The sequence below is a fragment of the Carcharodon carcharias genome, chromosome 2, assembly GCF_017639515.1.
Source record: "Carcharodon carcharias isolate sCarCar2 chromosome 2, sCarCar2.pri, whole genome shotgun sequence".
Classification (NCBI taxonomy): Eukaryota; Metazoa; Chordata; class Chondrichthyes; order Lamniformes; family Lamnidae; genus Carcharodon; species Carcharodon carcharias.
The window spans coordinates 73,032,996-73,047,121 of NC_054468.1; the positions used below are offsets into that span (position 1 = coordinate 73,032,996).

General features: G+C 41.5%; 1 protein-coding gene across 1 annotated transcript; it reads right to left on the bottom strand.

Moving 5' to 3' along the window:
- Nucleotides 1-711: 711 nt before the first annotated feature.
- LOC121287524 (transcription cofactor HES-6-like) lies at nucleotides 712-1,927 on the bottom strand. Its single transcript, XM_041205462.1, has 4 exons — nucleotides 1,865-1,927; nucleotides 1,680-1,775; nucleotides 1,484-1,562; nucleotides 712-1,193 (listed from the first exon to the last, which is right to left on the bottom strand). Exons 1-4 carry the CDS (start codon nucleotides 1,925-1,927, stop codon nucleotides 712-714), a joined length of 720 nt encoding a protein of 239 aa, XP_041061396.1.
- Between the last annotated feature and the right edge of the window lie 12,199 nt (nucleotides 1,928-14,126).

A 14,126-nucleotide genomic window follows, 5' to 3' on the forward strand; every position in this document is an offset into this window, starting at 1 on the left:
GTTCTTTGACTGGATTTAAAGTTAGATTCAAATGATCAATACAATCTATTTGAAAATGAATGTTGCAGATTTAAAATGCAATCAGGCCATACTGTCCCTCTTTGCCCTGAAATATTTGTAAACTCGGCCATTTTGAAATTTCAGTGTAAATGTTTATAAGTGCTATAAAGTTAGATTACATTTTATAACATCCATATTGTTACTCTCGAAGGTTCCGCTGCAATGACAATATAAAGGAAGCATTTTTGTCAAACTACAGGGTAAGTTTCCTGTAATATATGTGATTCCAATATTATTAACTTCACAGCATCATAAGAGAGCAGAGAATTCTCTTAAGGTATTTAAAGAGTCAGTTAGCTCTGGGCTTGGAACTGATGCAACGACGGACCGACAGGGTTTTAACACCTGTTACAGAATGAGACACAAACTGATTTTCAAAATTTATTAATAAGTCGTTAATTGCAATATAAACATAACACAGGGGAAAGTAAAAAGCCCGCAAGCAACTCTATCAAATAAATTAGATGTATTTCATTGAATACAACATTGTAAACGCCTTCTACAATACAGGCTACGGATAAGCATCCTTCAGCGTGAAGTACCCTGATTTTAGCACACATACGGGACATGATTTGCCCGGAAGTGTTTCGAGAAGCATATCTATGAGATACATAAGGAGAGTCTAATATTTAGAAAAGTCATACAGTCCCTTCACCAGGGTCTCCACACATCTGATGATGCAGCCGATGGATGGTGCATGAAGGATAAATCTTCTTGGAGCTGTTGGGTAGGCGAGCTGGCAGGTTGCTGAAGGTTTGCGGTAGGAACTGGAAATTGTTCCGCGTTTTTCCCGCACGCTTTAAATCCAGGATTGCAGATTTGGTCTGGAGATGAGCGAGGGAATGAATCCACAGCTCCCGAGGAAGCGGCGTTGACTGAAGGCATGTTCCCATGGGTCACCGACGAGAGCTGAGTCTGAGCAGGTTGGAGGTTAACTGTAGGTGTCTTCAGTCTGGGCTGACGCGAATCTTCGCTGGATCGAGGCAGTGACTTGAGTAAGTGATTCAACAAGCGCGCCCCGACGGTTTTGTCCATCCAATCGCAGGTTAAGAGCAGGTTGTGAACTTCATGCATACACTGGATGTAGCCAGCACTATATCTCTGCTGAGCCTCCAGTCCAATTTTAGAATCGGCTGAAATAAGACAAGGCATAGTGATAAACATTAGATCAGTGAACTGGACGCTTTCTACTTCCCAAGTACAGTCTTGTAAATGTGCAGATACTCCAAATTCAAAGGTGAAAATACATTAGCATGAACTAATTTGAAATCCACCCCCCCCCCCACACGTTGTCTTTATTATAGTATAGGATTACATTTAATACATGTATAACACTTCCTATCCATCTTCATAAAACATCTTTGTGTTGTTACACTTTACTCCGAATATCAGCAAAAATAACAGATTTTGAAGTAAAACTCACCAATCATCCTGCTGTTTTGAACATTCTGAAGATGTTTGACTGTCATCTCGAGGATATCGGCTTTTTCAAGTTTTGATTGCTATAATATAATGAACAGATGTTGTTATATTCTCCCTTCTATCAGTTTGAATAAATACCAGCAGCAATGCGTATATTTAAGGCAGAGGAACAAGAAGAGAGCGAATCTTGCACTTACATCCAGACGAAAGGCACCAACTACTGTTTCTTTCAGTTGATCGAGGCAGTTATTGATCCGTTCTCGTCTTTTTCTCTCGATGAGAGGCTTTCTTAACTGCAGGACAGAAGTAAACGGGATAAGCAAATGCCAAAGGCGAAATCTAGCTTCCAAAAGCAACTTGGTTGACAACGCACTTTTCTTACCTTACGTTCCTCTTTGGCATTGGAGAGTTTTTCCACGTTGTTGCTAAAAGTTGTGGCAGTCATTTTCCACCGATCTGCAGTCTGGGAGAAAGATTTGCTGCTAGCTAGTTTCAGACTGCCTGAAGCTGTGATGTCTTCTCGCTCTCTGCTGAACTTCTATTTATATCCATGAATTAGCATGTGAATGCGTGAGTTCCTCCGCTCAGCCACTTTCCCACACTTGGGGTCGCGGCCAGAGGCGAATGTCCATCAATCAGCAGTGACAGCTCACTGCTCGCACTCAATGGCCAGCCTGCCCGCCCAAAGAGCGACAGATGGCTAAGGCCAGGAATCTCTTCCAGCCCAATCTTATCTTTCCTTCAGCACTCGGAGCAGTTCGCATGACTCTTCAAATCACCTCTCCCTACATTCCCATGGATTTGATTCGCAGTGAGAAATGAGACGGTGGTACTCCTGTTACACCTGGGAACCCCGTCCCTTTTCATTGCAGTGAATGGTGCCAATTTTGTTACTGCAAAAACATGAAATGTATCCGCCCTTTCCATTGACAGCTGTTAGTTTGACTTCTTATTTAGGCTTGTATCATTTTCCTAGTTGCATTGTCAGGACTTTATCTCTGTTCATTATGGAAAGGAGTACAGTGAACTCGTATCCTTTACATTTTCTTGAACGTTACTGTATCATGCTTTTGAAATAGTTTATGTATTTACTTTTAACAATGCTCTGGATAGACCCATATAGAAAATCAGCCTCTTTCATTTTTGTAACTATAAATGTATTGCGGTCTTTTTACACAGTTCTTCATTAAGATTGAGAATCACTCATTTTGGTTCTAAAGTGTGACCTCTTTCATATGTGTCACTTAAAAAAACCCACACATTTCCATATTAAGAATGCGCTGCAAACTACATCAACCCGATGAATTTTTGCTAGCAACTCATTGGAGAACCATTTGAAATGAATGCACATAAACCACAGCTCTGTGGTTAGAACTGGATATAAATGCTATTTTAAAATGATTATTGCTTTTTCATTTTTTTTTGAGTCAACGATTTTTGGCTGGAAATTCATCTTTTTCAGATTTTTCTCAGTTCATTTCCTCTCTGTTAACTGGAGAACACAGCGTTTTGATGGTGCTTGTTTGTAGATAGCCCAGCGGCCGGGTTAAAAGCACGGGCTGCATTGTGCATTTCACGTCAGCTCGTTTTCGCGGCTGCTTCGTATGTGTAACGGTCTGTACCGGGAGGTCGCGTTCTCGCCATTAGTCCCTTTGCAAATCTTTCACTCGTGGATCTGCGATTCTGAAGACAAGCTAGTTAAACCAGTCAGGGGTGAGACGTAAAGCAAGACGCCGTATAAATCCTAATTGGAGAATTGGGGGGGTTATCCTTATTATAATTTGAAAACACGATTTTTAAGGAGGAATAGCGTGTAAACTGACTAGGTCACACTACCAGTTGTAACTTTAAAACTTTACATTATTTTCACCAGACTATTACCTGGAAATGGGCGGATTATTTTATGAGGAAAGGTTGGGCAGGCTAAGCTTGTATCCATTGGAGTTTAGAAGAGTTAGAGGCCACTTAATTGAAACATATAAGATCCTGAGGGGTCTCGACAGGGTGGATGTGGAGACGATTCTCTCTTATGGGAGAATCTAGAACTGGGGACCACTGTTTAAAAATAAGGGATCGTCAATTTAATACAGAGATTAGGTGATTTTTTTTCTCTCAGAGGGTTCTGAATCTTTGGAACTCTCTTCCTGAAAAGGTGGTGGAAGCAGAGACTTTGAATATTTTTAAGGCAGAGGTAGATAGATTCTTGATAAGCAAGAGGGTGATAGGTTAGAGGAGGTTGGTGGCATACAGATTTCTATCATGATCTTATTAATGGCGGAGCAGGCTCGAGGGGCTGAATGGCCTATTCCTGCTCCTTGTTCGTATGTACATTACACATGTCAAATACAGCACTTGGATTTCAAACTCTAAGACGGCAACAACGTGTATTCAAACATTCAAACCACAATTCCTTTCCAGGTTCTCGGTTTCATTTAACAGGCGCAGTTCCTTAGAACAGAAGGTTAATCTGACCATTATAAGCAGTAGTGAATCTCTCCGTGGCTGTAAGCATGCATTTTTGTTTTTAACCAGAACTTTAAAAAATGTCCATCACACTCCCTGACGCGGCTGGAAGTGTTTTGTGGAGGAGCTGGGCTGTGAACCAGATACGGAGGCAGATGCCCATTCATTCACTGCAAAGTTTTCTCTCTCTCTCGCTTTTGAAATACTTCGCAGCGGTCGTGTTTGCCTTAAGACACGCGACTGCCAGGCGCATGAACGAACGTGGGAAATTCTTCAGAACAATAACCTCCTTTCACAATATTTCCTAACAACCGTCCAGATTAACTGTGGAGACAGTGCTGTGCAGCGGAGTGGATGTGGACCATAAGGTGAATCCTTCCAGATGGCGTGACACCAGTTTAATCACTATGGCAACGGGTACTCTCTTGCATCACTCCAGTGGCTTTCGACAATTACATGTTCGTATTTACTCAAACCAGTCGACTTCTTTAATTTTATATTTTAATGGATTTTTAGCGCCTTTTACTTCAGGAGAGACCAGTCATATTATCCTTGCGTCACATGTTACAGACCATAGACACCATTTACTTAAATATTCGGATGATGCCAAATTATATTAAAAAATGACTTATTTCTTCCAGCCTTAACTGAAGTGGAAGAGTTCGCTCCCCAATGGCAGATCTAAGTCTCCACACCATTTACCCACATAATAACAAAAATCAGTCAGACTGTCCAAATCTCCTCAACCTCGTATAGTGAAAGAGTTCCAGATTTCCACTAACTCTACTCATGGTATGAAAAAAGAGCCTCCTAAATGGGCTGGTTCTTGTTTTGAAATGCTGCCCTCCAATACACGTTAATTTTGTTATTCACCAAATTTAACGAATGTGATACAACTGCAGTAAAAATACATCGCTGAGACCCTTCTGAGTCCTATATTTTTCCCCCAGTATGTCGTTGTACCTTGGGCTCGTTTATAGCTAATGCATTCAAGAAATCCGCCCCTTTCCCATCTGTCGCAATAGATTCCCACGGAGGGTGCACAAAGTGCTTTTAAAAGGCAGTGCAGGGAACATTCCGCAACATCCTTTTTAGACGGTGGGATTGTGCGATACGACATCTCATGACCCGGCATTGTTCGAAATCCTTCCCACGCCCAGAAGCTGAAGGTTACACTGCAGATCTTTCTAAACGCGTTAACGTTCGTTCTCCATGAATTGGTCCTCATTGGGTTTTACCATAACGCCCCGCACAAGACTGAACAGCACGATTAAAGACAGGACCCTGCCGCTTTTATGTTGAATTCGTTCATTCCATCGGATCAGATCAACACGTGCCCAACGTCTTCATTCTCTTTCTTATGTGCAAAAACAGCATTTTTTTCTCCAGAAATTGACAGTAGTGGATCATATTAACATATGTAAACGAGCATGACGTAATGAAAACCAGGGGATCCTGTGTAATGATTATATGGGTTAAAATGTTAATTGAATCTAACACTTTTAAATCAACTCAATTGTTACGATTTTGGTGTCTAGTGGCCCAGAAATGGGAACAGTTGCTCTGTTCGATGTGTGGTCCAAGGGTAATCACTCTCTTTTCGGGAATCTTTAACCATGTGCACAGCGAATCCCAGTTGCTGGGGAACAAACGAAGAATGCTGGAAATACACAGCTGGCCAGTCAGCATTTTGTAAAGTGAGGTCCTGGCATGTGATTCCCTACTGGTCCTTCCAAGCCGGGTCTTGCTTCCCTATTCGGAAAGCAGTCCTGCAAAGCCCGTCCCCCGCCCCTCCAAAAAAACAATGTTACAATGAAGGAGATCAGAGATTGAAACAAATACCTGAATGCCACCTTTACACTGCAGCCCAAGCCCTGCTAAAGCGGAGCAGTTTGGAAAACCGGCCCCATCATTACTATTTTGTTTGCAATATGTGAAATTCGGCAAAAAAATTGCGGCTTCTTTTCATAAAACAGTAAGTTTGTATGCCAGCGCTCAGCATATATTTAAGCACGCCTGGGGATCCCACCAAATATTGTCACATTCCTGGGAATAAAACTGGTATCGTGGGTCTTCCATATTTTTTAACATCAACTTATTTTTGTACGGCACCTTTAACATAATAAAATATCCTAAGGGTGCTTCACAACAACATTACAAGACAAAGTGTAACACTGAGCAACATTAGGAGATATTAGGAGAGATGACAAAAGCTTGCTCATAGAGGTAGGTTTTAAATGGTGTCTTAAAGGATGAAAGCGAGCTAGAGAGGAGGAAAAAGTGTAGGAAGGGTATTCCAGAGTTTAGGGCCTAGGCAACTGAAGGTGCAGCCATCAATCAGGATGCACAAGAGGCCCGAATTAGAAGATTGTAGATATCTCAGATTACAGAGATAGGTAGAGGTAAGGCCATAGAGGGATATGAAAACCATTTTTCCACCCATTATAAAAATGACCTGATTTCCATGGAAATGAAAATTGACCATTTTCTATAATGGGCTAGCCACAGGAGTAGTTTTATAACTGGGTTGCTGCTGCTGCTTGTAGCTATCAGGAGATCTGCTGTCATGACATGTCACAGTTGTCTGTCTTGTATCATTCTCACACATCCACTGTAATTCATCTGCAACCAGTCTGTGACATCCGTCATCCAACTACACCTAGGTTGACCCCTCTTTCTGCTGTCCTTCACACTTTGCCCTCCAGGAGAGATCTCTGGAGCTCTTCAGCTCTGATCAAGTGGCCAAAATATCCACATTTTCTCTCTATATGTCACTTCTTAGAGCTATGTTTGTAGTTGCAATTCCAAACACCTCTTCATTGGTCTTCTGGTTAGTATATGGAATTTTTAGCGAATGACTGAACATCCACATTTCAAAAGCCTCTATTTTCTTCCACAGAACTTTATTTATTATCCAGGTTTCTGAGACAGACAGGAAAGTGGATAGAACGGAGCATCTTATGAGTTTTTTTCCTTGTTACAAACTTATATTTTCTACCTGGGTGTCAAACTGAAAAGCAACCTCAGCATCAGCTACCCAAAGATAAAAAGAGGAAATCCATTCTATTGTTGCCAAAAATGTGTTTTATTAGTGGGAAGAAACAAATATAATGCATGAGTAAGGTAACGAATACAGACTTCTGATTACACTTGAATTTTAAAGATTTTTTATTACCAATTTGTATACATCTTTCATCATTATTATTTTTGTCAGTTTTATACAGAAACCTACAGAGTACAAATTAAAAATGTACAACAGTCATCCTTCCAGGCGAAAGATGAATATTACCTCAGATTATTTAAGCTGTCAATTTATCATTATAATTGATATGGATAGCGAAGGAGAGCTATAAATCAATGTATATAGATCCTCAATTAAAAATAAGCCTCCCAAATTTCAAAATATCAACAAAGGTATGCCAAAATTATAACAATGATGGGCAACAAGGAATGATTTCAAACCTGAAACCTAATTTTGGTATGGTGTTCCCATACCAAAATTCCCTGAATTTTCATCTTCTGATATGACTGAAACCTCTCATAATTTGCTGTTGATTATTTTATATGCCCTGATAGTAAATTTTAAATAGTCAAAATGAGAGCTTACCTATTTAACCAATTCATATTTTACAAAGCTGTAGAGTAAGTTTATGTAACAATTCATAAATTAGAGCCCAATGGTGGGCCAACTCCATGAAATCTTCATAAAGATTGGAAGTTATGATTAAAAACCATTATGCTCTCCTATCTGAAGTTATTTATTTCATCTATGGACTTAATGGCCTGATGTTTCTATGGGGGCTTTCTAGTCTCCAATTGTAAGGTCACAGGAAAACCTGAAGAAAGGACATTGGTGAACATTTTTTTATCCATTACACCATTTATCTGCAGCAGGTGGGGGCGTGCTGAGGGTTTGGGGGGAGGGGGGAGCGGAGGGCGTGGGTGGTGGCTGGTGTTGGGTTCTGTCCATATAACAATGAAGTACGCCTGTGGGAATTCCAAGTGAATTTGTTTTTTAAATCAAAAACAGAATTACCTGGAAAAACTCAGCAGGTCTGGCAGCATCGGCGGAGAAGAAAAGAGTTGACGTTTCGAGTCCTCATGACCCTTCGACAGAACTTGAGTTCGAGTCCAGGAAAGAGCTGAAATATAAGCTGGTTTAAGGTGTGTGTGGGGGGGGCGGAGAGATGTGTGTGTGTGGGGGGCATCTCTCCGCCCCCCACACACACACCTTAAACCAGCTTATATTTCAGCTCTTTCCTGGACTCGAACTCAAGTTCTGTCGAAGGGTCATGAGGACTCGAAACGTCAACTCTTTTCTTCTCCGCCGATGCTGCCAGACCTGCTGAGTTTTTCCAGGTAATTCTGTTTTTGTTTTGTTTTTTAAATGCCGTCTTTATCAATGTGAACCATTTCACTTTGTCATTGATACAGATTCTGTAGTATAATTTAGGTGTGAAATTACCAGAAGTGTATTTAGCTAAGTGGTGCAAAGTCATCTCCAGGAGGTAATCTCACACCGCTGTGGTTAACACCCACAGCAATTTAACTGCAGTCTGTGTGAAGCCAAGTTTAAAAGGTTCCCAGGCAGTACATTGGACAGTCTGGGAACCTTCCTAGTGTTTTAAATGTTAGCAGACAAGTCTTCTTGAAGTCTCCAATGGAGACAGCGTTCAGATGCTGGAAAGTAGAACCCTAAACAAAAACAGAATTACCTGGAAAAACTCAGCAGGTCTGGCAGCATCGGCGGAGAAGAAAAGAGTTGACGTTTCGAGTCCTCATGACTCTTCGACAGAACTTGAGTTCGAGTCCAGGAAAGAGCTGAAATATAAGCTGGTTTAAGGTGTGTGTGTGGGGGGCGGAGAGATGCCCCCCACACACACACATCTCTCCGCCCCCCACACACACACCTTAAACCAGCTTATATTTCAGCTCTTTCCTGGACTCGAACGCAAGTTCTGTCGAAGAGTCATGAGGACTCGAAACGTCAACTCTTTTCTTCTCCGCCGATGCTGCCAGACCTGCTGAGTTTTTCCAGGTAATTCTGTTTTTGTTTTGTTTTTTAAATGCCGTCTTTATCAATGTGAACCATTTCACTTTGTCATTGATACAGATTCTGTAGTATAATTTAGGTGTGAAATTACCAGAAGTGTATTTAGCTAAGTGGTGCAAAGTCATCTCCAGGAGGTAATCTCACACCGCTGTGGTTAACACCCACAGCAATTTAACTGCAGTCTGTGTGAAGCCAAGTTTAAAAGGTTCCCAGGCAGTACATTGGACAGTCTGGGAACCTTCCTAGTGTTTTAAATGTTAGCAGACAAGTCTTCTTGAAGTCTCCAATGGAGACAGCGTTCAGATGCTGGAAAGTAGAACCCTAAACAAAAACAGAATTACCTGGAAAAACTCAGCAGGTCTGGCAGCATCGGCGGAGAAGAAAAGAGTTGACGTTTCGAGTCCTCATGACTCTTCGACAGAACTTGCGTTCGAGTCGAACGCAAGTTCTGTCGAAGAGTCATGAGGACTCGAAACGTCAACTCTTTTCTTCTCCGCCGATGCTGCCAGACCTGCTGAGTTTTTCAAGGTAATTCTGTTTTTGTTTTGGATTTCCAGCATCCGCAGTTTTTTTGTTTTTATCAAAGTAGAACCCTATGCGGTTTGGTTGGCTGTGGGATGGGGAGAAAACCATGCAAGAGCTAGGATTATAACTGGAGTGTGTGATTCTATGTTGCTCCAAGCAGATATCAGTGAGAGACACGCAATTGCAGTATAACATTGCTTTAAAATACCCAGAGCTGTCCGGAAAATTTCAAATAAATAAGAACGTAATAGTTATAATAATTAAACCCATACAATCTAAAAAGGTCTCATTTGCAATGTTGGCATTGAATTAAAATGAATGCATTATAATTCGATAAGTATGTTAGTAGTTTAAGTTTTGTATTTGATGAGTGACTTGTATTACTGAACAGTGTCAACACTTCCAGTTCTGTTCACCTGGCGGTATTATTGGTTGCACCATTGTTTATGATAAAAGGGCAATGATTCAAATGCAAAACTCAGAAGATGGTATAAACTTCAATAACTATCCTTTGAAGCTCTAAGATTACGTTAATGCCATGAACTTGATTTATAACGTGCAACATAAACATTATTATATCAACTTGCCATGCCATAATTACTGTGGTGATTTTAATTGCAGATTTCTCTTCTTTCCCATTGGGAGTAGTCTAATTTCCACTTGCATTTTCTCAGTTACATAACAGTTTGTGAATCGGGGTATATAACCCCATCCCTTCACTCACAGGACGCTATGTTGCAGCTCCACCGTGTGCCATTTCATTATTTTTATTTTAGGTTAGTTTAGCATAAATAATTCTTCTATACTATGATTACTTTTCATTGCAATATAAACCATCCAGTGTGCCTGTGCATACTCTCAACACAAAGAGTCTCGGATCTTCTGATCATCAACCTGCTTTAACAACTGTTAACATCACAAACTGTTTTTTATAACAACTCTTTGCCGTAGTGCTATAGGGCCAGTTTGTTTTTAAACTCTGACAACTCTCTCCTGCTGCCTCACTTCGTGAAATCTCTCGTTCTCCACTTCTATCTATTTATGATCTTACAGTACATTTCAGGCCAGCTAGCGCCTCTTGAGCTATTTCGCCTCTACCTCTCTCTCAGTAGAACAGTGGAAGTGACAGACAAACATTCTAAACATCCCTCTCACTTAAGAATAGGCCATATTACCGCAATGTTTAAGTGTAAAAGGTCTGTTTCCATAGTTTCTTGACTTATTAATGATATATGAGTCACATGTATTTGTGTCTTATAAGTGCCAAACGAAAATTCCCATGGAAATTCAAAACTAGCACAGTATCAGATTTAGGTATGATATCCTCCATAGTTGAATAGCCTTCTGACTGTCAAGAAAAACATAAAAGTATATAAAAATATCCAACTATAAAAGAGCAAATATCTCTTCCACTAGCCTGTAATCCAAAAATGCGATCTAAAAAAAACACAAGTTGTATTCCTGAAAGAAATATTGCACATTTTACGTTTTTAGTGCATCCCAAAATGCTTCACTTAATGGCTGTTCCCAGACAACTTGCCAAGGAAGAGGAATGGAGGGCAGGGCTGCTGAAAGATGCAGCAGGGAGATGTAATCAGAAAGGGGAGGCAAGTAGTGTGGGAGGGTAGTGGTCGGGCGAGGGACATCAGTATCAGTTGGCCTGGATCAGAAGCGGGGTAGTGGGGGCGGGGCCGAGGGCGACGGCAGAGATGCGGATCGGTTGAGGCGCTGTGGGTAACGTTGGCCAACAATTGACATGTGGAGTTAGGAGGAGCACTCTCACTTCTTCCAGTTCCACATTCAAAACAGTATATTTTAAAAACTCGCCCTGTCAGTTGTGGCCTGCAAGTGGTCCATGTAAAGGTCACCTCTTAGATCTGGTTTTCCTGAGTGGAATTGGGATTAACAGCTTCCTGAGGGCTTCAAACCAGCATTAGGATACTTAATTGTATATGCAAAGAGGCTTAATGTCTGCTTCAGGTATGGACCCTAAACGCCATTTTGTTTGTGGTTTATTGATAAGTTGGGAAAAGTACTTTCATCTGAATGAGCGTATGCTTCTTGCCTGTTATATTGATGGCTTTTCCTGAAAACTGGGTGCTGAGTAGCCGAATCTCGAGGTTTACGACAAATCATTCCATACTCCAAAAATGTCATGGAAAAAACTATCACAAAACAATGTGTTGGACATCAAGATTAGTAAAAGTATTTTGAAAATCCTCGCCACAGCCGAAGTTTTTCTCCCCCAGCCAACCAGTTTTACAACTTGTCAAAGAAAACCTATAACTCTTCAAGAGAACAGACATAAATTTGTTCCCAAACAAAAACAGAATTACCTGGAAAACCTCAGCAGGTCTGGCAGCATCGGCGGAGAAGAAAAGATTTGACGTTTCGAGTCCTCAGGACCCTTCGACAGAACTTGAGTGAGTCCAAGAAAGAGTTGAAATATAAGCTGGTTTAAGGTGTGTGTGTGGGGGGCGGAAAGATAGAGAGACAGAGAGGTGGGGGGGGGGGGCGGGGTGTGGTTGTAGGGACAAACAAGCAGTGATAGAAGCAGATCATCAAAAGATGTCAACGACAATAGTACAATAGAACACATAGGTGTTAAAGTTAAAGTTGGTGATATTATCTAAACGAATGTGCTAATTAAGAATGGATGGTAGGGCACTCAAGGTATAGCTCTAGTGGGGTTTTTTTTATAATGGAAATAGGTGGGAAAAGGAAAATCTTTATAATTTATTGGAAAAAAAAAGGAAGGGGGAAACAGAAAGGGGGTGGGGATGGGGGAGGGAGCTCACGACCTAAAGTTGTTGAATTCAATATTCAGTCCGGAAGGCTGTAAAGTCCCTAGTCGGAAGATGAGGTGTTGTTCCTCCAGTTTACGTTGGGCTTCACTGGAACAATGCAGCAAGCCAAGGACAGACATGTGGGCAAGAGAGCAGGGTGGAGTGTTAAAATGGCAAGCGACAGGGAGGTTTGGGTCATTCTTGCGGACAGACCGCAGGTGTTCTGCAAAGCGGTCGCCCAGTTTACGTTTGGTCTCTCCAATGTAGAGGAGACCACATTGGGAGCAACGAATGCAGTAGACTAAGTTGGGGGAAATGCAAGTGAAATGCTGCTTCACTTGAAAGGAGTGTTTGGGTCCTTGGACGGTGAGGAGAGAGGAAGTGAAGGGGCAGGTGTTGCATCTTTTGCGTGGACATGGGGTTGTGCCATAGGAGGGGGTTGAGGAGTAGGGGGTGATGGAGGAGTGGACCAGGGTGTCCCGGAGGGAGCGATCCCTACGGAATGCCGATAAGGGGGGTGAAGGGAAGATGTGTTTGGTGGTGGCATCATGCTGGAGTTGGCGGAAATGGCGGAGGATGATCCTTTGAATGCGGAGGCTGGTGGGATGATAAGTGAGGACAAGGGGGACCCTATCATGTTTCTGGGAGGGAGGAGAAGGCGTGAGGGCGGATGCGCGGGAGATGGTGTTCCCACTTAGCATCAGTGTCCATTGAGAATTATGTGCTGATGAACATTGTAACAGAAACTGGGTGAAATTCACATAATTAAATGTTACATCAGGCTGCTTAGTTGGACAAACTTGTCTGCTGTATGTATTTGATGTTTTTTGAGCACCGTTGAACCATCTGGACACGCGACTCAATTGCGTCAGTTGGAGCGTGGGAAATATCCGCAGACAATGGGCCTTTGATAAACAAGCCTTTCATCCCCTTCCACTCTCCAGCTCCTACTTCTAATTGAGGTGAATTTAGATTGCAATTTTAAACTCACTTTATCTCACCATCTGGGTTTGTAAACAAAAGTTTCCACATTTGATAGTGAATCTCAATTTAATGTTATCCAAACCTATTTTAAAACATTTACAAACGGAATGAATTTTCCCGGAACCAGGTCAATTTAAAAATAAATTGACATCATATCCTTGTCCTCAATTTATATATTCCCATAGGATCACTATCATCACAACTTTTGATTCAGAACAGTGCCACAACAGTAAAAAGTCATGTGACATCAGGCCTGTGGAAATAAAAATACTTTATTTTGATGATATAACTATTAAAGTTTCACCTTCTAAAAACTTAAGAGTTAAAATCAACCATGGTTCCCACTCCTTGTTATCCAATTCAATTGCATGTGCATAGCAGTAGGTGAAGAAGTGGTTGGACCTGGTGATAATGTCCTCTGTGGTTTAATAAACCGCGAACAGCCATTGCTGAGGCTTTTATGTGGAAACTATCACTAAAGAGAGGCATTATTGACTGAGGAGAGCTATTGCTCCTCATGTAACCATATCCGAGCGGAAAGTTCCTCATCAAAGATGAGCAGAGAAAATTGGGGGAAGGGCGGTGAAATAACGGTTGGAATGATTTAAAAAAAAACTAGGGCAAAATATTTCCGTACGGCTTAATGCATCGGGATCAATGGTTTGATGTAATGATTGCAGCTGCCTCGTCTCCACATTAGCAATAGCACTGGGGAAATGGTGCTGCTCTCTGCTGGGATTGTGGGAGGGGAAGACAGAGACAACCACGTTTGTCACTAATATATTTTGCAGTCAGCCTTATTCATAGAAATGTCAATTTTTTCGGTAAATGCC